A 26,950-nucleotide genomic window follows, 5' to 3' on the forward strand; every position below is an offset into this window, starting at 1 on the left:
ATAGGAAGAGATAATCGATTAGCAAACAGCCCTGTAATAAGGTGATACAATCTTAAGGTTCCACTGCAAACACTGATCTGAATTAATCAGAATTTGAATCTGGATCTCCTAGATTTTAGGCAAGTGCCTTAATTACCAAGATCTTGGATATATTAAGCCTCATTTCTCACTCTGTGTTTAGGGTTTCTGTGCCTTTCATAGAGTAAAAAATATGTAGGGTCTTGATTTCTTTTCTAATATAGAATGAGAGAATTTGAAAACTACCGTAGCAACAGCAGTATCAGAAAAATGTTCCCCTCTTAGTCATAGTCAGTAACTGAACTGGTTAAACAAATGGCTTCCTGTCTCACTTACACTTACTCCTCTTTATCACTGATGAATAACAAAGAATGCACTGAAAGTCTCTCAGTATTGTGGAACAGATAGCATCATTCACATCACTTTGGCAACATTTCCCAAAATGCCTCCTCCAAAGCTAAGTACACTCGCTTCCCACTCCTACGCTATCTATTCTTGCTCTTACATTGACCTTATGCTCACAAAATGGAAAGTGGAGAGAAGGAAAAGATAAATAAAACAGATTTACAGCTTACAAGTCCGAGGCACAGTGCCCAAGTCAAATCACAGAGGAACAAGTTTATTCCTGGTACAACTCTGTCCATCTATAATCCCAGCCTTCACTTTTCTCCCCCTCTAGCCACGCTGTACCTGTTATCAAGGCCACATCTGAGGGTGTTAGATGACATTCGTTAGGATGGAGACTACTATTTGTTTCTGAAAAACACCATATAGAGTTTAACAAAAGAGAGAAAAAAGCGTGAAGTGTTTTGAAAAGTGGGACAGCCTGTGACCAGGCTAGAAAGAGAGAGGGAGAGGAGTCTCTCGGCCCGTCTTGGGAGTTTGGCCAACGTTTCATCCCACATGAAAGCTTGAGATCAAAGCCCTTCTTCAGCCTATAAAGAAAAGGTATCCACTTTTACATCCGTGCTGCTACTTTTTCTGTCTGTCAACAGGCTGAAACGCTGTAGGGGCTAAAGAATTAAAGCTCTCTTAAATAATGAAGAAAGTATTTGAAAAGCTATTATTATAGGAAATATGATTTTTGCCTACAATGGAAAGCAAACATGCCCTCATACACCAGGCATTTAAATAGAGTTGAAAGTAGCCCTGTCCTTCCTTGTGTAACAAAGCAAAAGTTAATAAAGTTCCAGGAAAGATTATGAATGCTCGTTTCCTTTTCTTTGCTACCAGGCTACCTAGAATAGTCTGCTGTTCCTGGTTACTGTGTTCTCCCTTATCAAAAGCTAGAGTCTTTTCTAGGAGGAGATTGCACAGGGATGGATATCTGTCACAGTACCTTCCAAGAGGAGACACACACACACACACACACACATATGTATGTATGTATGTATGTATGTATGCATACACATATAGCAGTGTTGCATGCTACCTGTTCCATCATCCAGGAGGGCTCCTACCAGGCTGCAAAGTCCTAGCACCCAGCTGAAAAACTGATAGCCTACCCCACGCAGTTTTGAACAAGGAACAACCTCCTGGACAACCCAGGAAAAAGAGCAGAAACAACGTGGCCTTGGGACCTTTGCTACACTACTATCCTGATGTATGGTCTCTCCCAGTCAGCAATAGCAGGTAGAGGCACAAGGTGGTAAGGGAGGAAGGTACTGCAGGCATTCGAGCTCATCCTGTTCTGTCGCTTCAAATCTAATGTCTGTCCTTGTGGACCATGTCTAACATAATCTGGGCTTGCAACAACCATTGTGGAGAAAGCTATATCCATAAACCCCTCATTCGTGGGTTTCTGGCTCAGAGACCCACCGGTAGCATCAGCTTTTCAGCCCCCACTTTCAGGCCCTGCTACACAGTACATGGGGGCCAGAAGGTGTAAAATAGCCCATGTGACTTCTACTCACGGCAGATCGACACCGATTCCAATGTCACTAAAGATCTCCTTGCAGGAAATTTTTCACAGAAATGTCTCGTTATACTTTATAAGGAATCTATGTTACTCTTTTAGCACAGAACCAGCCCCAAGTATCCTGTAACTAATTAGTAGTCACATGATTACAATACTGAAGTCTTTTGTCTCTTGAGTAAGTGTAAAGCTCTGTATGAAGAGTCTATGCTGAAGGGAAAAAAAATAACAAAAGAGATATCCCCATATATTGAAGAAATTTTCCATGGCAAAAGCAGCTAAACATCTCACAGATAAGAGATAAACTGGAATAAACAGCTGTCACTGTTAAATAAATATCCTGGATAATGTGCAGAACAGAAATAACTAGAGCATTGTCAAACTCTCTTCTTCACTTTATTTAGCTGTTCTTGCATGTAACTCCCAATTTTTTGCGCTACTTCTGTTAGTGGAGCATTTATTTTTGTATCAGCTGCATTTGTTAAGACTGTAACAACGAAAGGCATTTCCTGAGAAGCTGCAAGGATGAGCAGCAAGAAAGAACAACAGCTAAGGAAATACGGGACCCTAGTAGTGCTTTTTATCTTCCAGGTTCAGATTTTTGGTTTTGATGTTGACAATCGACCTACCACAGATGTCTGCTCGACACACACAATTTTACCTGGACCAAAAGGTGAGGAATATCAGGTTGTTAATGATGAGACCAGTACTAATGAAGGCTGATTTTTTAACGTAGAGGCATGGAGGGTTTGTGGCACTGGCTGGGGATGAAAAATCTAAATTACTGCTGTCTGTACAAACATCTAGAAAAGTGAAACTGTAATGGGAGAAAAGTGATGCAGCAAAGAGACTTGAATTTGTTTTCTTTAGTTTCAGGAACAGTCTCATATAGTCTCATGTAAGTTAGAGGTATCCTTCTGCATCTTTCTCCAGCCACATAACGCTTCTCCTACTTGTTGTAGTTATCACACAACGAGTACAGTCAGCAGCCGTAAATTGAGTGGATTTGTCTAAAAGTAAGCACCCATTGTGGATTGTTAATGATTCACTTTTTGGATCTATAGCTAGAGAGAGGTATGTAATATTTAAAATGACTGCACTATCATTATTTCCAAATGATTACTTGTAAACAGAGCTCTGCTGCATTTATCAAACCTGATCCAGCAGCTCCCAGTGAACTAAACAGGATCTTCACTACAGACCTCAACAAGAATTAGATCAGTTCTTGCACGTGCAATTCTTTTATCTTCAAAACACTTTCCAAATATCTGAAACCATTTTCCGCATTAACTTACTTTCTGTGTAATGCAACTAACATCAGTGTAATTGCCTGGAGGGCACATCAGCCAAGAACTAGGTCCATGCAAATCTTTCTTGCAGTGACAGATATAAAACATATATTCCCGACCATGGCTACTGTACTTCAAAATGTAGCTTTCTTTTTAGTAATTCATTTTATTTTTCTACAGGCTACAAACTGAGTGAAAAAATGCAACTGATTTAAATTTTAAACAGAAAAGAGATTATCAAGTCAAAGCATTGCTACAGACTCATTTGTTTTTATGATGGATTATTCAAATGCATGTTGCTTAAAGGACCATTTTTAATCAGCAAGTTAATTTCTTTATGATTACAATCCAAGCTTAAACTTTTGCTGCTGCAGCATAAATGCAGAGAGATGTAATGATCCCCAAGGGATCTAGTGGGAGTTTGTTTAGTTAATATCTGAATAATGGAAGGCTGGACATGAAAGTTTGACAGAATTGTGTTTAACAAATCACAGAGCTAATGTAACAACACAAGAGTAGTTAGGACTCCATCTGCTTTCTGTGGTCTAGCTGGGATAGGGAGCATTTAAAGGTTAGACATTATTGCTCTTTGCAAGCATCCCATTGAGAAAGTCTGAATTTAGCCATTACCAGCCCTATTGTCTCCTGGCTGACACCAAAAGATAAGGACAACCAAATAGTGTATTGGCAGGGTCCCCACTACTACTTTAAAGTTATATTACCATGCCCAAGATCCATGATTGGTAAAAGAAGTATTGAGCAAAACATCTCTAAATTACTAGCTCAAATCTATCTCAGGTCATCAAGTACATTTTGAAGTCTAAGTGACAGGAATCCATAGCATCAGTTCCTATCTGATCTGAGCTCATCCAGGAGAATTTGCAAGTGGTTCTCAGTGGCACTGGTGGTTTTGACTGCCAATCAACTGAGCAACTAAAGACTGAGCAAGCTGGGTGTGTGAACTACCCTGCTATTCCTCAGGCATCCCTTGTAGTCAGGGATGTTGACCTAATATGACAGAAGAAAGTCTCCTGCTGCTGGTCTTCCTCTATCTATCTTGTGTCTAGGGACTCAAGACACATGATACAACCACGTCACAGCCACAGGCAAACTTCACGGCTTAGAATTTAACCCAGACAGTGAACAATTTTGTGACTTCTACTGCTGTAAGTTTTATTTTCTGTGCTGCATCTGTGGTGCCTCTTCACCCACCACTCTTAAGAAAATAGGTTTTTACCCTCTCTGCACAAGTTTCATCACTCCCATCTGCTCAGCATCTTCAGCTATGGCAAAACACAGTGGTCATCTTACAAGATGGAAGATCTGGGCTCTCACTTTAGGTTGATCAGCTTTTTCCATCACCACAGGCCAGACTCCTGTCATGGCAACTTCCTCCATCTGCAAGAACGTTGCAGTGTCTAATGGGACTAAGCAGCTAGGAGTGCAAGGGATTAAAACGTATTTAATAGCTGTAAAACTTCCTTCCCTATCTATAACTGCTTTCCCTTCTTACCTACTGTCCCAGTGTAAGACTGTGGTGGGACAAGCAAACTGTCCTGTGGGCTAGATCCACTCTGTGGGCTACCAGTGGGATCAGTCCCAGTACAATGTAGCAGCTATACTGTTGTTCCCATCGTACAGCGCAATGGGGAAGGAAAGCTTTGCAATGGGGAGAAGTGAGGGTGTTCAGAGGGACTCAGACCTTATAAGCCTGTATTTCTTGCACTACTGGAAGCTAATTGCTCCATCATCTACGCTTTTCTGATCTATAAGAACAAGAACATGACTTTTCTGGATGGCCACTGTGAAAATCACCTGTTCAAAAAGGGCCATTAGCATGCTGAAAAATGGTCATTTCTTGCACAAGCCATGTGTAAGTTGTCTTCATTAATTAGCATAAGCCAAACTTTTTCCTTTCAAAACCATACTCTTTTTTATACTCATACCTAAGACTTCACAATGGAAGTATAATAGGAGCGATAGGATGAGAAGAAGGGGTGGTTCTAGGCCAAATATCAGGATAGCCTCCATATCAGTTGTGACAGACCTAGCAGCTCTCAAATCATGTGAGACAAAACCAGGGGCCTTTATGTCTAACAAAGAGCTAGAAAAGTCTTTTGCACTTCCAATTTCTATGATAAAAGCCAGTCTGAATTAAAGTTCTTCATTATTACAAATTAATAGGAGTTAAAGTCTGACCTCTGGTGGTTATGAGTGATACAAACCAAGCACTTGGCAGTTCCCTATCTGCTGCTTTTTCAGTCGCTAGCACAAATAAACACAAGTTGAAGTCTATTTTTAAAGAATCATGCAACAAAAATTTGTAAGCATATGCTCCAGAAAAAGAAAAAAGAAAGAATTAGAAAAAAAACAAAATCTGACACTCCCCTCCCAGCTTTATTTTCGCAGTCATGCTCATAACTTTTCAAAACGAGGGCAATCTTTTAATGAATATTGGCCTAGTGCAATGGCTGCCTCATCTGGTCTTCTTGAGAAAGCTTTTGAGTTACATAGCAAACATGATTATAGAAAAGTTAAATATAGAAATCTGTGAGACATCTTCTAGAACCCTTACAGAAATTCTCTAGGAAACATGCCTCCTCTACGGACTAAAGGACATTCATAGCTCTATAAAAAGTCAGTTCTTTGGACCAAAACAGCTTTTCAGTATTTGTAACTAGTGATTTTTGGTGTCTGACCTGAGACATTTATGAACAGGTTGGATTTAGCTAGAGCACTTTGGCACAGGACGTCTGAAAACTGATGTTAAGTAATGCTTATCCATGGCTGAGTAACTAGGACAATAAAGGCCAAATTCTGTACTTGGCCAACTCCTTCAGTACAAACAGAACCAGCTTGAGCATAAACAAAACAACGAATTTCCTAGGGCAGCCAAGAGCTTGGGCTAGCAAAATTAGTCATGGCCCCACCGCTTACTCTCCACCCTCCCCAGTCTGGAGATAGGCTGGTTGTTGCTGAGAGAAGGACTGGGGAGGCAGCTGAAGCTGCGAGACCAAAAGCACCACTTGTGGGTCCGTCCTCTGGCAGCAGCGGAAACAGCTGGCCTTGCTCTCCAGGGCTTTCCCTTTGGCTCCATCCCAGCTCTGCCCTTTCTTCACTTCCTCCTCCACTGCGGCGGGGAATGACCCGGCCCCAGGCTTGAGGCAGCGAGCTCAGCTTTGCCTAACCTGCTGTGAAGCTGACATAAATGAGACTGAGATCGGACCTGGCTGGAGTAAATCACTAAGCCGCAATGTGAGGGCAGAAATAAGCAGAGAGCCCAAAACTTTGACTTCTCAACTCCTATTAGAAGATGGGGGAAGGGAGCAATGGGAAGAGGCAGGGGATGAGTCTGCAGACATGCAGAACAAGACTATGGCTGGTTTCCTGTGGATTTGTGGGAGCTCAGGGTTTCAGAAGACTGGCTCTAGATCTTGTTAGCTGTCCCAGGTCCCAATTAATTTCCTTTGAAATCCAGACACAGGAACTTGAAAGGCCTTGAATCAGAGCCAGGATGAGAAACTGGAATGAAATGAAATCTGAAGAATACTGGGAATTTCCCCATAGCAATTCAGTCGTAAAGCGTTTCCTTATTATTATTTCTGACAAATGATGCTTATAAACTCTATGACATTGGCTGGCGCCTCAAAATAGCATTTACTGTGGTCTCCAGTATAGCTGTCCATCTCTCAGCTTTAATTGCGCTTACGCAATTCCACTCCTGGAAAATCTCAAACTCTCTCAGAAACCAGATATGCCGCTATCCGCATTTCCTTCTGAAAATATAAAATGCCTTACCACATCCTATAGGCTATTCAAACCTATAACTAAGCTTCCCGCTTAGCGCCTCATGTCTGATCTGAAGAGCCCTTTATTTTCAACACAATTCTGTTTTTCTCGTGTATTTTAGATTTCATATATTTTAGCATATGTTTAGTTTTTGAAGTTTATCAATCAGCCTGAGCTATAAGGCATACATGTGGGCACTTAAAAACATAAATTCAAAATACAGTGGGCCTGCATTTCATATCATTGTCGGTTTGATTCCTTGCTCAAGCCACAGTAATCCATGGGTCTTTGAGATCATGTCATAATGGCAGGGGAACGAGGCTGAGAAACTTAAATTGGGGCCGCTCAAGTGAAAGGAGCATCAGGGCCAATATTTAAATTATTTCTGTGTTATTAAGGAAATAATATATGTCCCATTCATCCACAAAGGCCCACATTCTCAAATAGCACAAGTCAGCAGAGCTTCACTGAACACACTGCGTGCTAGGGTCTGGCTAACGGAACGCAACAGAAGACGAGGGCATTTCTACCAAAGTCAATGGAGATTTATAAGTGAAAAGTGAGCAGCAAATCCAATTTACTCTTGATGATTCGTTCTCTTTCATGATGGAGGTGACACTGCCTTGGAGCTTGGTGAAGAAAGACAATGTGTCCAAGAACTTACAAAGAAAATGCTTCTATTCCTCATAGTGCAATTTGCAGAGTGCTACATGTCCCCTGCAAGGCATCTGGGAAGAGTAGCTATGAGTGAACGTATACACTACAGCTGAACTGGTCTGTCAGCTTTTGCCAAAAGTGGAGGTCCAGTTTCTCCTTTATTTTCCCCCTTTCTGACCATATGGTCCCATTCCCACCCTTGTGCAACCTCTGATATTTAGTAGATCTTTCACTGAGCCAGTTCAGCTCACCTAGAAATATATACCTACTTTATTAATATTCCTATCTTTAGTGAGTTAAATTTATTCAGCACAGGGTCAGAAGAATGTTCAAAACTCTGTACAGTGGCAGGAAAGTGTGCAGACTGGTGCTAGGGGCTGCTGGGAGGAATAAGGATGGGGAAGAGGACACTGTGTCAGATCAGCTCTAGGCAGAAGATGTCACTTCACTCCAAGACGGGACAAGAAATCCTGTCCACTCTAGATATACATAGCTTGAAAATAACAGCCTTCACTGGAAATTCTGAAAAACACTGAAAGTGAAATTAGACAAAGTCTTGAGGCTTTCTTGACGTAGCTGTGACATGCTTGTACATTGGAAAGACAAACTAGGCTATATTTGTTTATTTCTTGGAATCAGCAACTCCCTCTAGTGACTAAATCTCCCAAGAGAGACTGTAGGTGCCTAAGTGCTGCAAAGTTTCACAGTGTGCTCAGGGTTACTTAGTGCCTGCAGGTTGCATACTGAAGATGCAAGATGTGTATAAAGCCCGGTAGCTGCGAGCTAATCCTGTGGCTATCTGCAGGACTTCTCCAGGAGCACAAGGTGTTCAGTTGCTGCTGGATGAGTCTTACATCTTCAGAATTATGCACACGTCCTTCTCCCTTTATTTTAACACTCAGGAAAGGCTGCATCACCTGAACTCTTCACGTTCTGTCTGTGGAGATGGGGAGGGTCCATATATCACCTAAGCAGTACTATGAGCAAGAAATGTAGCCCTTGTCAGCCCATTCACCGTGTAGGCAGCTGCCATGGAACAGCTAAAGGCTCAGATTAGAAATTCTAGTTTGAAGGATCTGTGGTGCTTATTATATAATCACAACTCTCTCAGTCCCAAACAGTAATGCCATCTCAGTCTGAGAAACATCGGGAAAATACAGTGCAGATCAACTACCTGAGGCACACGAAGGCTTTGTAATAACTTGCATGTGTGTGTCACTCTTTTGTTTGTTCTGATTCACGTAGCTAAGCACGGGGATGTTTTGGAGCGCACCGTCACAAACGCCTGGCATATTTGACCAACCTCTATTACGCACATCCTTCCCTGGAGAGCACCCGTCCTTCTGCTCAGTCCTTTTACGCGTTATCTTCTGGGAAGGGGAGCTTCATCCAGGCAGCTTAGCAAGACCTCAACTCTCCAACTGCTTCAGCAGAGAACATTCCTGCAATAGGGACACCAGTGCCTTTTAGAAAACCATGAAACCTGGCTACACACTTTAAACTAAAGCAACCAGGGGCCTCTATGTAGCAAGTGGTCAGAATGGGACAGTTCTTCATGTCGATTACTCTCCTTGGAAGATGCCCTGAGGTGACAGCCATTTTGAGAGAAAGACACGAGAGAGAAAGAAGGGAATGTCACGATGCAAAACCGAGGACTTTTCCCCTGAACTTCCCAAATCCTTAATGTATAGAAGGGCATTACTCCCTCTGAGAAAGAAAGGGAAAGCTGCATGAAGCTGAACAGAACAGCCTAATACATGATCATAGGGTAACACCGCATAACAGATTCAGTATAATGACTTTGTAGTGGGAGATGGGCTACACCTGGAATGCTAAATGCATCTGCTCCAGGGTGTGATCCTCAGCCTCCAAGGCATTTAGTGCAAAATGACATGCACATACTGACCAAGGTTAGTCTTCCCTCCCCCCTTAAAGCATATTGGTCATGCCCACACTGTACTTGGCCCCAAGTCTTCTCAAGGCATTTTTATCATTACCTGGTGGTGGGTTTTTTCATGTCAGGTATCTGATGTAGGAGGAAGACTGGGCTGTAGCCCACCAAAAGTGACGTTTTTATCATTAGAAAGGGTGAGTATGCCCTGGAGCATGGAAGAAGGCATATAAAACTGTGGTATGTGCAGAGTCTGCTGGGATAGAGGTAGAACACTGTGCAGGGAGCTAAACTTGAGACAGTCCAACCCATACTGCATAGTGGGAAGGGTGTCTACAGGGACAGTCTTTGTCCGTCTTTTGTTTCAGAGGAAACAATTTAACTGATTCGCTGTGAAAGAGGGCTCTAAAGAGCGCTAATCTTTACATAGTATTTTTGATCAGGAGACAGGATTGGAAGCTAACCTGAGGACATGACTTTGGCAGTTCACCTGGAAAACTGTATCAGTAAAACCAAGGGTGGAACCAGGGAGTCTCTCAGCACAGCTCTGAATGTAAAGGCTGGGCATTTTTCATGCTCCAAGAGGAAAATGAATGCATAAATCTGGTTAGTAGTCTCCTCCTGGCTTTAGCCTTTATACAGCTTGCAGACTTGCTCTCATCCACATGCAGGCCTGCTTCTACAGATAAGTGTAAACTCCACATGTTGATTCTCCAAGAGCTGAGGTTAGTCCTTAATCAGAAGACTTGGGAGTCACTAAACATATGTGAACAATTGAACTAGATAACTTCCTCCATTCATGAATACAAGCCAGATAAACTGCCAACAAAAGATTCACCAGGGAAATACAGGCCACTAGAAGTTTAGCAAATTCTTACTAATTACATTCTTACTAAATGTAACTTTTCAAGGTTGTGCTGTTTAGTGAAACCCCGAAAGCAGCCTAACTCCGAAATGGCTTAAAAATCCTATTGATTATTAAATCTTCACCATTTTCCTAAGCTTTTTTACAGGAGGAAAAAAAGAATGGGTTTGTTCCCTCTCACTTATAATTAAAGTGTTCAAAAGACAGTGAAAGTCATTTACTACTCATGGCTTTTGCTTTCCTTCTGTCTTGTATAGTTCCAAGCTCAGAGAGTCTAGTAATTTATTGTTCTGTGTTTCCACTTTAATATTCTAATATTTTAAATCTGCAACACAGAAGACATGAATCAACTTGAGGGAATACTAACAAGAGAAGACATGGTCATTCTTCAGCTACCAGCTCCAAGTGCTTCATCTGTGCTTCAAGTGCCAGCGCAGTGCATTATCTGACTCCCCTGCAACCGTAGTTTTTAGGTGACAATCAGCTAACTAGGATAAAACTGAACCCATCACTTCCCCAAATGGTCAGCAGCACAAAGGAGAGTTTAAACTCTGGGTATAGACTCTAAGCTCATTAGGTCAGGGATCTGAGCTTTCTATTCTGTAAAACAAATCATGTTGTACAAAGCACAGTGGTACAAAATTCCCAAGCCCAGTCCAGAGTACTGCCAGGATTTAGATTCAATTTTTTTGGCAGATTACACAGAAGTGGCTAATACAGTGGGATGGCCTGTCCACATGAAGTCCTAAGAGGAAGGGAGAGATGCTTATTATAAATTAGAGACAAAGCCAACTCAACCCCTGCCCCAAAAAAACTTAGCCAACCTCCTACAATCCTTCCTGCCTCGTTGCAAATTAATGCGCAACCACAAGGGGGGAGCATAACCCAACAGTTCACATTTCTTGGCAAAATTTGAGATTACTGGACACAGCCAATGGAGGACACAATGGACATCATACAATTATAACACCGTATTATCAAACGTTAGGGTTAACTCAGTCTTAAATTAACAATGAAATGGTACCACTAAATAGTGCTGTTTGCTTCTACCCCTGCTTTGTAATGATCTACCCATTCCGAGATGCAAAATGGGAAAAAAACAGGATCTTCTTTCTCCCCTTACAGACAGGCAAATTATTGTTATTATTATTGCCTTTTCCCAGGTAGGGGAACGAAGGCATAGGGTTCGTAGGCTGCTTTACACCAAGAAGGAATGGGTGATAGAACTTACTTCCTTCTCCTACAGGCTTTTAGAGGGCCTGAACAAAAATTGGGACTATGCATGATGTATTATCAACAAAAGTTGATATACCCCTAATATCTCAAAGGCTCCAGATAAGCATCTTTTCCCACATCTTTAACCTCCTTTCATTAATCAGCTCTCAGTCTAACGGTCCGTACATAAGAAACAATTAAACCTCTGGCAGCCCTATGTGTGAAAAGCTCGCTCTAAAGACTCCCAGAAAAAAAGCACTGCAGCTTTTAATGACTCTAAATGTTGTATCTAAGATTGGGGGGAAAAGAAAAAAATCTCTAGTAAGTAATCACAGCTTCATCTAGTGATATATTGATAATTCTTTCCAGGGCTCTACTTCTAAAACTAATTGTCTACGCAATGTCTCTTATAAACAAGGCATCTTTCTTGCACAGAGGCCTCGTTCTGCAGAAAACTGCAGTCTCTCTAGAGCCCTTAACCCTGTAGAGTAGTCTGAAAGCCACGGGGATACGTCTCGCCGGCCTAGCAGAGGTGATGTGGATTTTGCCAGGGTGACAGGCCCCTCCATGGTTTGGATATTTGCAGGAATCTGGTTTGCTCTCCTACATGACACAGGCCAAAGAAACTTCCTCAGTAGTTCCTACACCAAAGCCAGAATTATAGCATATCCTATACAAAGGAGTTCATCTCACCGGTAAAGGTTGGAAGTGAAGAAGAACCTCCTACATCTCCCTCTCCTGCTGCAGAGCATGTTCCACTTTTTAAATAACCCAGTACTACTTTTCTAGTCAGAACTCATCCAGGTTCATTTTCCAGCCTTTGATTCACATTCATGCTTTCTTTCTATTATGACACATTTCTTTCCCCTGCACAGCCTTGCAGATCATGATCACATCAGCCCTTAACCTTCCTTTGGAGTTTAGTTTCATGAGCTCTTTGTCAGCCTCTGGGAATCTTTTCTGAATTTCCAAACTACTGATAAATGATTCTTATAGTTTTCTCAAAGGTTTCACAGATGGGCTTGGAAAGGACAATAGCTTGGTTTCTCAGTCATAAATGTTAGCACTGAAGTCAACAGCAAAATTGCAAAACTAACCTGTAAATTCTCTGTCTCCCTGCTATTTGATGACCTCTAGACAATAACGCCAGTACAAGTAGGCATCTTTTCATCAGCTTGGAGTTCAGACCCACAGCTCCACCTGGATTTTTAAGGGGCTTGGCTTTTGCAACTATTTACTGACTTTATCAAGTATCTTTGAAGAATCAATGAAAATAAAAAGATGTTTACATGTTCTATTGCTGGCTGCTTATAGTCTTTTCTCTTCCTACTTTGTCCTGTACCAGCTGGTGTTGAAAATAAATAAAGTGCCTGAGTGAACAAGCACAAACAGCAGGTGTCATGTTTCCTCTAGCAAATGCTTCCTCCCTCTAACCCAGAGTGAAGTTCAGTCCTTTATCTTCCTCAGTTAGGACTACTTACCACCCCCTGAGAGCATCCTGACTGGTGTAGTGAGTCTGCCCTCCACAGGGGAGTCCTGAAGCTAGTGTCTGTTTTGACACACAGGGACAGACTCAGCCTAGTCTTCATGAGTTCATGAGTACAGAGGAGCTAAAGAGCTATTACTATTATTTGTATATTGTAATTAACATGCACCACTTCTCAGCTCTCATCACCCCATAAAACAGCCCACAATATGCTACCTGTTGGCTAAGAAAGTAAATCAGGAACGAGTGAGCTGTATGTTTCACAAAACGAGAGTGAGAGGATGCCCAATGAAACAAGCAGTCTGAAAGTAAGCAAGGAAAGTGACTTTCTCTCCCAGCACATAGTTTAATCAGTGAACTCTTTGCCATAAGATATTATAGGGGGAAATATATAAATGGGCTTGAAAGGCACGAGATTAATCTGTGCAGGGCAGAATTGCTAGTGACTCTTTGTTAGCAGTCCTTGATGCTGCCCTTGGCTCAGGTAGCCCTTACACCACTGCTCCTGGGTGGCTGTAAGTGGCTGTAAGTGGCTGCCTGCGCGACAGTCACCCTCAGCACAGTCAGCTCTCTGAACACCCTCCGCCAGGGCTGGAGACCCTCTACCAGGCACTCAGTGGGACAGGTTACCAGCCTTGTCACGTAATGTTGTTCTGCTGTCCTAACTTCTCCTCTTAGGGACATTCAGACAGACTCCTCTCCCTTGGGTCTCCATGCCCTGAATTGCAACCTCTTCCCCCCTTCTGGGCTGCCGGCGTTAGAGACAACTGGCTGCCACTCATAAGTGACATCCTGGACTGGGAAAGAGACCGTGGCACTGCTTCCCCTCCAGCTGCAAGTCTTTTTGCAGAGAATGGTAGGGAACACAGGGAGTGGCTTGTAATGGCTGCCTGTAATCACAGCTGGTTGTTTGGTGCAGGGTCTTTTCCTCCCCTGCATTTGTCAAAAAAAAAGGAGGAAAGATGTTCCTGAGATATGCCTCAAGACTAAGAAGCAGAAAATTAAAAAATCCATTCCAGTTGTGCCTCAGATTTCCTGCATAACCTCAAGCAAAATTGTATGCTATCTAAGAAAGGAGGTAACATTTCTTTCCAATTACCATTTGCTGTCTTGCTCCTTTAGACTGTAAACCATCAGTGAGAGGCTCTCTTACTACAGGTATATTTTGTCTTATGACAGGTATGTACAGTAACCTGTGTAACAGAACCTTGACCTCATTGAGGGGAATCTCTACTACTGTAATAAATGTAATAAATGTAATGAATTTACCTCTTGCAGATATTCTGTTCAAACGAATTTCAAAATAAAGCACTGGCATAATTGCAAAACATGTTTGCTATATTAACACATAAATATATTAACATATGAATGTCACCTGTCAAAAACTGAAGGCAAGACTTCTGCCATACTAAGTGCTAAGGTCTATGTTGAGATCTATTACCACATATTTATACTCCTCCCATCACTGTAGCTTCTGCATACCTTGAACATAGAGTCACTAGGAGCAATTAATAAACTGCTGTTGCATTCCTTGGTATTTCTCCCTTGTCGGTTCAAGTTTCCAACTAGAGAAAGATTTGCTTATTTATCTGCTATACAGCTAATAGGGCTTAAAGGGTAGGAAAAGAAGTCAGTGTTGTCCAGTCCTTGGACTGGAACAGCCTCTCCAAAAGGGAAAGCGTGCCACATTTCCTAATGATGGGCAGAATCACCAGCTCATCTCTGGAAATATATCCCATGGCTACTGTGCCTTCAATGTACAATAAAAAGAAATCAATGGAAAAAAAAACCCTGTGAACTTTCCTTTCTGAGGATGTATAGTTGTTTTTACTGCACTGAGTGAAATGTACTATGATGCTTTGTTTTTTTTTTTTTTTTTTTGGAAGGGGATGAAGGTGAAAAAGGAGATAGAGGAGAAGTGGGAAGACAAGGAAAAGTTGGACCAAAAGGACCAAAAGGTATTTATGATAGTCTGTTGACTGTTAGTGGTATGTGAATACCAATATGCACAACTGTACCAGTGCATGAAAACAGTGATGTTTAATGCTTTTCATTCCTGTTGCACCAATGGATTTCACAATGCTTGTCAAACATTAATCAGTGAACCTGACAATACTCCTGAGAATTTAGTGCAATTCGTTCCAGTGCGGAAGACAGCTACAGCTGGCAATAAATTTAAACAGTCATGTAATAAACCAGTACATTTACTGCTGCTCTCCCAAGCGGCTAACATAACTGAGATGCAGAAGACTGATCAGCTGCCTGGATCACATGTATAACCAGAAAAATTACTGTTCCATATGTGAAACGACGCTTTAGGTGAAACTGAATTTTGAGAGTTACTTCTTAGCAGCACATCAAGATGCTCAACAAAATCCAGTCTCAGTTGCCCCTGTTTTGCAGCTAAGCAAGCTAAGGTATACACTGAAAAAGGAAGTTCCTCTGATCAAACAGCACCTGTGCTGGGAACAAAGGGTCTAAGATTTCTCAGGACTTGATGCTATTAAACATATCCCACATCTACGTAGTGAGCTGAGCAGAGCATTCTGATGCACCAGACATTATCGTGTCAACCTTGCTTGCACGCCATAACTAAAGAGTTTAATTTATTATCAGAGCTTAATGTTAACGCATATCTATGTTCTTTCTTCCTCAACAGTGGTCTAATATTTTAAGACTAATCAGGAAAGTTTTTACTTGGATAGAATCTTTAAAACCATCCTCTTACTATTGTTATACTGAAAACATTTTTCATTTCTATATGCATTCATGTGACTTTGCCTCCTATCTTAAAGAGAAGATCAGATAAGATAAAAGGGTATCAGATAACAAACCATTTCCAAAGCATCTTAGTGACGTTCAGTGTCGATGTGCAAACTGAAACTCCCTAAATTGGAATCTAATAATTAGCCAGCTACTTTAGAATATAAACCACTGATCAATTAAAAAGGTATCCACTATTTTGGTGCTTGGAGGACTGGGAAGGCACATAGAGCAAAGCCAGCACCTCTTTATTTGCAGTCCTGCTTTGAGAAGGACTCCCAGCAAAGCCATGAGGACTCTCCCTCAAGAAAGAAGCAAGGACTTTTGCCCATGGTACAGAGAAAGAGGAAAGAAAAAGAAAAGAAAAAAAAAAAAAAGGAAAGACTAGCTTGGCTATGAGGTAGAATCAGCATCTGAATACTCACTAGCAGTTTTACTTTGTAAGAAATATGGTGCTTTGGGGCTTCTAAAAATGCAGTTTTACGAAGGTGCCTTGCAATGCCCTACTGTTTTATTTCACAGTAGCACAGATCTGAACTATCCTCCCCCAATCATCCGTAGAAGTCTAGTTATTTAGACTTCGCAGCACCAGGCAAGCAACCACTTATATATCAGAGCAAAAGAGAGTGTCTGGGGGAGAGAGAAGGAGATCTAGAAAACTGCCTGCACAAAGTCATTGCAAATCTTGTTTATTTTCTGGCATCACTTTCACATTCCTGTTGCCTGCTAAAAGACTGGGTTACCTATAACACAGTGACTGATAGCAACACCTTAGTAGGTCTGGTCGGTGCAAAGGAGCTCCACTTAGCAAACCTTCCTAAACTTAAAGCAGTTACAGCTTGATTCCTAGGCACCACACTTGGGATGCAACAAACTCATTCCTGGTGTGCATTCAGCACTGAAAGAAACTCAGCAAATTGCAAAGGGGAAAGCTGTCACCAAAATGGATGTAATTGCTACCCATGAATTCCTGCTGCTTTCCTTGCACCAGCAAGGGTTTTCACCAAGACCCCACAGCAGTCTGGCTCAGGCTGCTGACCCAGCAGATGGCTAACTTCACCAAAAAAGTAACTTATTCTTTGCAGGTTTACTCCTGAATTGGCTCCCTGTAAGGTCCAACAGGTTACAGTACAAAAGAGAGGGAAGAAATATGAAACCAGAGCTAAAGGAAAGAAATGGGACCATCATTTTTGGTAGCAGCTACCCATGAGACTGGCTTACTCCTAATATCAAACTATTCCTTGCAGCATGTACACTCACATGAGCATACTTGTGTCATTGACTTATATTTGGACCAGCAAAGCTCAGGAAAAATATCAACAGTAGAGAGCTAAATAGTGTTTTGGGAAAGAAATGATGGTAATCATTCACACCTTTTTCCCTGTGTTTCTTCTCTCAGGAAACAAAGGAACTGTGGGGGATATTGGTGATCAGGGAATGATTGGGAAAATTGGCCCAATTGGTGGAAAGGGTAAGTTCTGGTTTTGGATTGTTTTTTTTCCCCCTCAAATTAAGTATGTTTTAAATATGGAGTAATATCAAATAATGGCTGTGATCAAGGCTCTCCAAATAAACTTTTGCACAAAAAACTGGTGACAAGAGCTAATTGAAATGTTTATTATTTACTTCCCACATGGCATATATCAGACTTATTTGGCTAAAATAATTTGCTACATGACCTAATAAAACAATCCTCTTAGATGATAAAAGAGAAGGGGAGAAATCTGGCCATTGTGGAGTAAGTAGCATAAATCCTCTGAGAGCTCTAAAAGAGACAGGCAAACTTATGTCTCTGCTTCAGACACTGAAGGCTTTAGATCAATATTCTGGTGTTGTTTGGGATGCTGCACTTTGTCAGCTGCATTGGTGTGGGAGATGTGAGCAAGCAAGACACACGAAAACCTAGGTAGATTTTAAGATTTTCAAGAGAACACTTACTTAATCGGGGCAACTATTCCTTGCAAATCAAAGCAGACTCCAGCTCTACCTGGATAGTAATTTCATGAAATTATTGCCCTAGTAGCCTGAGAAGAGGCATAGGTATTCCCTTTAGGGATTCCAGAAGAGCTACATAGGAAGAAACCTTCCTGCTGCCAGGAGACCTGCCTTGAAAGCCCAGCAGGGATTCCACTGACCTAGGGGGAACTCTGTGGTCTCTAACCAGTGCATCAACCCAGACATACAGTGAGTGGGTGGAACAACCTCTCTTGAGAGCTTCTCAAGTCAATCTATTCTAATAAACCTTTGATGGCCTCTAGCAGCCTCGGGATCAGAGAAGAACAAAAGAATTTGGCCTAAGGGACTAATTTTCAAAAGTACCTAGATAACTGAAAACACAGATAGTTATCTTCTAAGATTTCTTCAGTCACCAAAGGAGACTAGAATTTAAAAGTCCCACAAGCTGCTTATCTTTAAGTAAACTAAAGCTCCGAGTCTTTAAGTAAATTAAACTCTGTCAAGCTGACTGTACACTTTATCACCCCCTCCTAGTTGGAATATTTTTCCTTTTTTTATTTTTTATTTGGAGAAGCAGAGGTCACTCAGTCGCTGTTTAGATCTACCACTAGTAAGCATTCAAGTTCTTAATGAAGCAACCCTGAAATTTCAGCTTGTCAGCATGCAAGGTATCAAGAAATGCTAATTAAAATGCCAGGCAACTCCTACTTTCTTTTAAAAAAAAACACATATAAAGGACAAAGCATGTCAAAATACTACCATCAACAAGGAGAGCAAGTAACATTGTTTGGCTTCTGAAGCTTTTTAATTCATAAAAGTAGAGCTGACATTAATTTCAGATGAGGGAATTTTCTGACCCAAATTACAGTTGATTTACAAAAAAAAGGTTGTCTGCCTTTATATATTAGCACAGCATCTGATGCAGTACTTCTGTCATTCTGATGATTTACAGAACAAGGGGAAAGCAGCTGGATGAAAATAAACCATATTTCCACGAATTGTATCTGAAATGAAATGCTGACCCTTACTGACCCCATTTCAAGCAGGTGCTAAGTGCTGCCTGCGGGCTCACTCTGCTGCACGCACAAATTCAGTAGCTTAGTGCACATTAGCCTCATCTTGTGCCTTTTCCTGACATGGAGCTATTGCATCCAGGAAAGGGCTGTCTGGCAAGGCAATGAGAGAACCCAGGTCTCCCCTCCCACAGGCTTCTTGAGTGCTTTCAGCCACCCAAGATCGTTGTATAGCTTATATTTAAAGCGAGTGGTACCAGGAACCGGCAGCACACAAGATGCTTACGTTATCGGTGGGTTAGCTATTAAAGGGTTCTCCTTATTTCCATTCACTAGAATTAATCATGAGTTGTTTGACTTGGCACACCCGCTAGAACAGTACATCAAGGCTTTCTACCAGAAGCAGACCATTAGTATATTATTAAACGAGTTTTTCAAATATGTTCTCCTAACATGTGAACTGTCTGAGATCTGAAAATACATTTTCCTTTTTATCCAGGTGACAAAGGAGCCAAGGGCTTCTCAGGGGTGCCTGGAAAAAAGGGAAAAGCAGGTATGTCATGCATCTTTCTCTTCAGAATGGTTGGGTCTGATGGTTCTTTGATTTCAGGGTTGTTTTTCTGAATCTGAGTTTCACAAAATTGAGGCCTATGCAGTGGATAAACTTCAGAATAGATGAAATAAACAGGAGATCCCTGGAAAAGCTTTCTTTAGCAAAATGGAGGCTTGGTAGGGACATGACTGATGGCTATGAATACACCAACATACACAAAAGATGGAGAAGTTACCTAAATTAATGGACAATGTTTGATAACATAAAAAACTAACATATATAAATAGACCAGGATTACATTTATATTGGAAACTAGAAAAAAGGTTCTGAACATGAAAGGAATGAAGTCTCCTAATAGGAGAGGGGGGGACAAAAGAATAAGCCTTTTTATACAGAGCATAATCTGTTGCCTACTAATAACCTTAAATGTTTTTCCACCTTGAATGTACAGCAGTAACCATTTTTAACACATTTCAGAGGCAATGCCAGTTTAGTTCTGAACGGGGAACCATCAGCAACTTCCTTGCTTCCTGAGAATAGCAGAGGAACAAACAAAATCTATACTAAGTCACATTTCACTTTACTGACAAAAATATAACTTGGCCTTCCGTGCTTGACAGCTACTGAATATCTGCGCTAGTGTAAATTATTTCTGCTGTACCACTGAAGTGGTGCATGCAGCACACTTCACTAACATGGTCCCTCTCCCAAAGGTTTTCCACTCCTACCTCTGTGCACACTCACAAATCTCCTTTCCCTGAGCGAACAGCAGTTCCTCATTTCACAAATGCTGCTGCTTCTTTCAGAAGGCTGAGGAATCAGTGGTGTTTATGGTTATGCAAGTAGACCTTTGGCATTCAGATCACCATGAGAAGCCACATCTGTAAACTCGATGGAATTAATAATGAGAGGGGCAGAGGATGTGTAAATCCTACGCTGAAAAGGGTGGACAGAAGATGGCAAGCTATGACTCTTCCATACGCATTTTCAGACTTAGGGATCTTTAAGCAAGTTATCAAGGGAGCATACAGAGGCAAACTATGGAGTGCTTTGGTCTGCAGGTGTATGGCTAATAAGGTAGGGTGAGACTAGCTCTTCACAAGTTGAGGCTAAGTCTGTAGAAGGTTTGAAAGGGGATTACAGCTGACCCTCCACACACACATATGCACATATGCTTCTAAATAGATGAATTCTCTGTCCTTTGTATTGCATCAGGCACAGTCTGTGACTGTGGAAGATACCGCAGAGTCGTTGGACAACTGAACGTCAATGTTGCTCGACTTAACACATCCATTAAGTTTGTAAAGAATGGTAAGCATCATCATGTTCTTGACACGTTTTATTTGCTCCGACCACATTTGTCATTGCTATTCTTCTACCATTGCTACTTTACAGCAGTACTCAGGAAAAGGACCCAATCCTATGAGGCACTCTCAAAACATACAGCAAACAGACAGTCTTGCCTCTACAAGGAAATATGCAGCAGATGAATATAGCAAAAACAATACAGAAATGATCAATGATATGATAGAAAGAATCATGAAAAGCACATGGCACAGACTGCTAAATGCCTCAGCATGATTCACCCTCAGGCTCAGTGGCCTCTTAGGCAACAAAAGGAAAAAGGTTGTGCCAATCTGCTCAAAGTGCCAGAAAACTTGATAGGAATTTCTTCTTGACCTCTCTACTGCACAGTAGGGCTGCATGCACGGTAGTCCTAGAGTCCCCCTCAGTGCAAGCATTAATTTTTCCTGTAATAAGGGAGAAACCAACACCTCAAAGACACGGGTTATAAGGAGTCATATTTGTAGGCAGTGCTGTCAGCTGGACAGTGTAAACTGCCCCTACTGAAAGGAAGGAAGGAAATGTCCTGGCACAGCAAAGCTTTTTGAAAGGGTTCCACATCACACCACTCTTTGAAAGGGCACCACTTCTAGGACTATGTCTATACCAGTAAACTAAACGTGTCTAGGACCATTCTCTAGCACTGTAGGCAACAGCCATAGAACAGCCCTCATTTTTATTATTAAATTCTACAAAACTGAACGGCCACATTACCAGGAATCAACAAGCCTCTGCTAGTTCCTGAACTGTGACAGTGTTAGGTCCTAAATTGTTTGGAAAAGCATTAGTTGCCCCAGGCCAAATCTGTACCTGGGACCATTCCAGCAATCTAGCAGCAGGGACAATCAGCTTCCAGTACCCAGGAATGCTCCCTGGCACTGTTTAATTCACTAGGATAGATGTTGCTCGAGAAGTCTGGCTTTTCAAGCTGCTGAGCATCTGCAGCTCCCTTTGTAGTTAAACCACACTTAGTGGCTACAGCAGCTCTGAGAACAAGGCTCTCATCTCTCATTTTAGTAATCACATTTAAAAATATTGATTTCCCTCTACATGGAAAGGACGTGAAAGCTATTCATAACCCTGTGTTTCCACAGGAAAAAAAAAAAAAACAAAGCAACTGAGGTGGTTGAGAATTAGACCCTGCTAAGTGTCCATTTAGCATGCCCTGATCTGATCACTTTTACTTCAGTGATGTCTAGTACTAAAGGGTCTCAGGACAAGGGTCACATGCCAATCAGGACAGAAGAGCTCTTGTCCTAACCTGTGTAAGATGCTTGTCGCTCCTATCACTCTCTGACCACTCATCACTGTTCATCACAAGTTCAGCTGTGATGAACAGCTTTGATCAATTCCAATGCTCCTTGTCATATTGGAACAGAAGCATCTTCAATATATGTTGAAATGCCATTGAGAAATTTATTTTTTTTCCCTTCTGAAGTTATAGCAGGCATCAGAGAGACAGATGAGAAATTCTATTACATTGTCAAAGAAGAGAAGAACTACAGAGAAGCCCTGATGCACTGCAGGGATAGAGGAGGAACACTAGCAATGCCTAAAGATGAAGCAACTAATGACCTGATTGCTGACTACGTCTCCAAGAGCGGCCTCTTCCGAGCATTCATTGGGATGAATGACATAGAAAAAGAAGGACAGTTTGTGTACGCAGACAACACCTCACTGCAGAACTACAGTAATTGGAAGGAAGGGGAGCCAAACGACCCAACTGGGCGTGAGGATTGCGTGGAAATGCTCAGTACAGGAGAGTGGAATGATTCAGAGTGCCAAGTTACCATCTACTTTGTCTGTGAATTCCTCAAGAGGAGGAAATAAAAGTGCCACAGAATGTGCCTGGCACTTTCTGTACATACAATGACCCCGCATGAGTCACCCTTTGCAGGAAAAGCAGACTAAAAGGAATAAGGCTCAGTCCAGCTTGCACTTCACTGGGTTAAGGAAGAGTAATTACTGCTGAGCTAGCTGACAGTGACCCGAAAGTCAGTTCAGGCCTGCAGGTGGCATCCAGATAATAGTGAATTTATATTTCATTTTTATGTGTAATTTAGGATAGTTGGGCAAATTTAGAGTATGCGGAGGTGAACATGACTTCACTAATGTCAGAAACAGTAAACTCATTAGTAGATTAATTACTGATGTGCTTCACAAAGTCCATAGTTGGAAAGTGTTATTTTTACTTATCTTTGACCTGCACAGGAAGTCCCAGTACTTCCCCTGGTGACTTCAGACCTGTAGGGACACATTTCCAGTTTCTCTTGAAAAAAATGGTTCCTTGTTAGAATCATAGAATGATTTGGGTCAGAAGGGATCTCTGGAGGTCATCTGATCCCATCTTCCGTGCAAAGCAGGGCCAATTTCAAAGTCAGATGAAAAGTTATTCCCTTCCTTGCTTCTGACTGTGCAATTATATTGCCTGATATGCAGAGGGGGACTCAGTTATCTCTATTTCCCGCTCCATCAACCCATCAGGCTGGTCTAATGTGTGAGGAATTAACTTAGCATTGATGTTCCTCTGCAGGCAGGTCTGAGCAGCTTTCATGCAACTTGAGAGTAAATGGAGCACTTCTAGCTTCTGATGTCCCCCAAAAGCTGCTAAATAGCACAAAGGGAACTGTATAAATGAATCATCATTGCTGTAGGCTGTAAACAAGCATATACAGATTCATTTATACCAGTGTGCATTGCTGGTTTAACAAGGGATTCTAGGAACATGTAAACTCCCTAACTCAGTAGCCAGTCATGTTTGATGTCTAATGCTAAAATCATCTACGCCTTTGTGACATAATAAGCAGCTTAACACCAACAGCTGTAGAACATGCTCTACCCTCCAAGAGCCCAGAACTGCATGTGGTTGAACAGCTTAATCACATACCTCAGTGGGACTCTTCACAAATGATCAGCAGTAAAAGGCTTTGCTGTCAGGGCCTGGCCACTCAGTTTTCCATGGCAGTATGCCCATAATGGATCAGATTTTGATATATTTTTAATACTGAAGGAGCACTTTCCTTCATGTGGTGCAAGAGCCCACACTCACATGGCATCTTCTACAACACTTCCAAGACCGTTCTGAAGTCCAGGGTGCTCCTGAGATACAACAACCATTTTGACTTCAAAACTAGCCTTTTCTTAGACTTACTTCAGGCTGCTTTAAAATTTTGCCTTTCCTCACAGCAGATGATGTTAGGAGAGACTCCAGGACCTCTGCAAGAGGCCTCCATATTTTCTTTCCTACTTGACACAGAAGAGGAAAGAGAGATCTGGAGGCTGAGGAGAATGTGAAGCACTAGTCACATGCAGTAAACGTACCCTGCAGATCACTCTAAACACCGGTTGCACATAGTGTTTCTCTGGGAATATAAGGAGGGTCACTTCAGAGCTGAACATGCAGGTAGTTCTGTCAGCTAGGGATGCAAAAGATCAGCTCCAGATTTCCCTTCTACTGCTCTATACAGCAGTGCAAAAGCAACCAGACAACAGCCACGCTTACTCAACCTGGCCCTCAACAGGAAAATCCTCCAAACCATTTAGCTAGTTGGTAGTTTGATTCCAAACTCATCTCTGAGCAATGACCAACCCAGAAGCATCCCACGAGACTCTGTGACTCAGAAACACTCTTCTAAGCCAGTTTTTCTGCTACTTGTTTATGTGGAAAACAGTTCGCTGCTACAGGCATTAAATTTCCCTTGTTGCTACACACCATCCAGGGGACTTTTCAGACCTATGAGTGCAGGGGTGGGACCACATTTCTTTTCATGTTTTCCCTCCTATGCTATGAGACTGTTTGGGCAAACAAGTTCACTTAGCACAAGGTACCTCATCCTCTGCTATTGCCTTCCTGGGAAGCTGACATTCCCCAACATTAAGCAGAATCCCACTTTTTAGGATCTATTGTAATAAACTCTATAAGCTAAACTCATTCAGTTTTAGAATCATTAATGGATAATGATAAAGAATTAATGATTCATTCAAGGCTAAGTTTCTTGAGGAGAGGTAATACCTTTCTAAGGTCAAGCTCAGGGCTGCCAGTCTCTCCACAGAGATACTAGGCAGAGTAAGTTGCCAAAATACACTTGCCTTTCTGGAACGGTTTGGCCCTCCTGGGCCACTGGCTGAGAGAAGCCAAAAGCGCCCCTTATGCTGACAGTCATTAACAGGCCATTCTCCTGTTCTTTAGGAGGAAGCTTACAGCTGGGAGGAGGTGAAAGAGAAGAAATGCTCTGCTGCAGGATCAAGCCCTGCCTGGGATTTGACCAGGCACTTTCCTTCACACACAAAATCAGGCAACACATGTCTAAATTGAAACTGGTCACAACATTGAGGAAAGGTGAACTCCATCTGCTCTTTTTGCAGACCGTGAGTTAACGTCACCCAGGAGCAAGCTCTGTGTATGGGAAGGATTCACTGTTTCAGCCTTTGGCTACACAGCTGAGGGGAGTGAGTAACTTGTGCTGGGTTTCCACGATAGAGAGGTTCGAACTGTCCGCTTCTTCTATCCTTCTCCTCTCCTAAGACCACCACTAAGATACCAGCTTATTCCTTAATTAGAAAAATTTAGGAAAAGCAACCCTTTCACTCACTGTGCATTCATGTAACATTCATAAGGCTATATCAGTTAGAACAAGGAGACCTGAGGTGGCTGTTCCTGTGCTAACTACAGAACAGGGACAGCATATGAAAGCAGCACAGATATTCAAGCCAGCAAGGCATAAATGACATCAGGTGCTCATGAAACCCCAGTCCTGCAGCCCTGACTCCCACTTAACAAATTCTGCCAATAGGCCTAGCCCATACACCGAGCCAAATAAAAGAGGCCGTACTGCACAGGAAGCCTGGCAGGTAAGTTCATACAACTCTGTACCTTGCCATGCAGACACAAGCTTGGGTCAGCACTTACTCAAAGATTCTAGCTGTGTTTTGCAGAAGAAATATGCTTATTATGATTAAAAATTTGGGATACAACACAGGTTTCACTGCTAGCCAATGGAAATTCACTATGATGAGTAAAGTATCTTAGTTTTCTACATAAATTGGATGGAGCCAGGACCACAGAAAACAGTGTCTGACTATTCAGGATTTATGGTCTGTTGGAGTTGGGCACCAAAACCATTCTACCTAATCCTAGCATTACCCAAATCAACCAAAAACACCCCCAAGTACTCAGTAGCTTGGTGGAAAGCAGACGATGTGATTTCAAAACCCCACTGGCCTTGTTCTGCGGCAGATCCCCGTTTCTCCTACACGTCAGTGAATGCCATAACCACTAAACTTTGGGGAAAATGGAAAACAAAGACGGCACTGCAGCTGGGTCTGTCTGCTTTCAAGTGTGAGCTCCACCTGCCAGGTGCACCTATATGTCTGTGATAGACTCTCACGTATTTCTGAAGAAGAGAAAAATGATAATTTTTATATACATACTGAAAAAGTGTAAGAAATGCCAGATCATAGGAAAAGTTCAGGTTGGAAGGCACTTCAGGAGGTCTCAAGTCCAACAGACTGCTCAAAGAGGGATGGGCTATGATGTGAGACCAGATTACACAGGGCATTATCCAGTTGGGGCTTGAAAACCTCCAAGGATTACCTCTCTGGGCAACCTGCTCCAATGCTTAATCGCTCTCATGGGGAAAAAGTTTCAGCTTACAGCCAGTCTGAACCTCTCTTGTTTCAATTTATGTCCATCCTTTCTTGTCTTCCTACCAGGCACCACTGTCAAGAGCCTGGTTCCAACTCTTTGACAACCTCATAGGTTCTGGCAGGCTACTATCAGGTCCACCCGAAGCTGTCTCTTCTCCAGGCTGAACTAATCTGGTTCCCTCAACCCCTTCTCAAAGGGCAAGTGCTCCAGATCTTGTCCATTTTGGGAACCCTCAGCTGAACTTGCTCCAGTTTTTCAGTCTTTCCTGCACTGGGAGGGCTCAAAAGTGGATGCAGTGCCTAGATGTGGTTGAACAAAGCACTGAGTAGAAGACAATCCATTCCTTTCTTCAGTCTCCTGGCTGTGTTCCTGATAACACAGCCCGACGCTACTAGCCTTCTTTGCTGCCAGGACACACTCATGACTCATGGACACTTTGCTATCTGCCAAGACACCACAAAGCCTTTTTGGCAAAGCCAGTCAGTACTCAGCCTGTGCCGCTGCAGGGGCTTCTGCCTTCCCAGCTGCAGGACTTTGCATTTGTCCTTG

General features: G+C 42.2%; 1 protein-coding gene across 1 annotated transcript; it reads left to right on the forward strand.

The window, feature by feature from the left end:
• Positions 1-2,092: 2,092 nt before the first annotated feature.
• COLEC10 (collectin subfamily member 10) lies at positions 2,093-25,842 on the forward strand. The gene is made up of 6 exons (XM_009682928.2): positions 2,093-2,606; positions 15,012-15,083; positions 17,288-17,359; positions 19,357-19,410; positions 20,626-20,721; positions 22,193-25,842. Exons 1-6 carry the CDS (start codon positions 2,459-2,461, stop codon positions 22,582-22,584), a joined length of 834 nt encoding a protein of 277 aa, XP_009681223.2. The 5' UTR covers positions 2,093-2,458; the 3' UTR covers positions 22,585-25,842.
• The last annotated feature ends 1,108 nt before the right edge of the window (positions 25,843-26,950 follow it).

Source organism: Struthio camelus, chromosome 2 (genome assembly GCF_040807025.1).
Source record: "Struthio camelus isolate bStrCam1 chromosome 2, bStrCam1.hap1, whole genome shotgun sequence".
NCBI classification, from domain to species: Eukaryota; Metazoa; Chordata; class Aves; order Struthioniformes; family Struthionidae; genus Struthio; species Struthio camelus.

Coding starts and splice junctions, on each gene's coding strand:
- COLEC10 (XM_009682928.2), top strand. CDS start 2,459: ATGAGCAGCAAGAAAGAACAACAGCTAAGGAAATACGGGACCCTAGTA. Junction 2,607..15,011: donor AATTTTACCTGGACCAAAAG/GTGAGGAATATC, acceptor TTTTTTTGGAAG/GGGATGAAGGTGAAAAAGGA. Junction 19,411..20,625: donor TGGAAAAAAGGGAAAAGCAG/GTATGTCATGCA, acceptor GTATTGCATCAG/GCACAGTCTGTGACTGTGGA.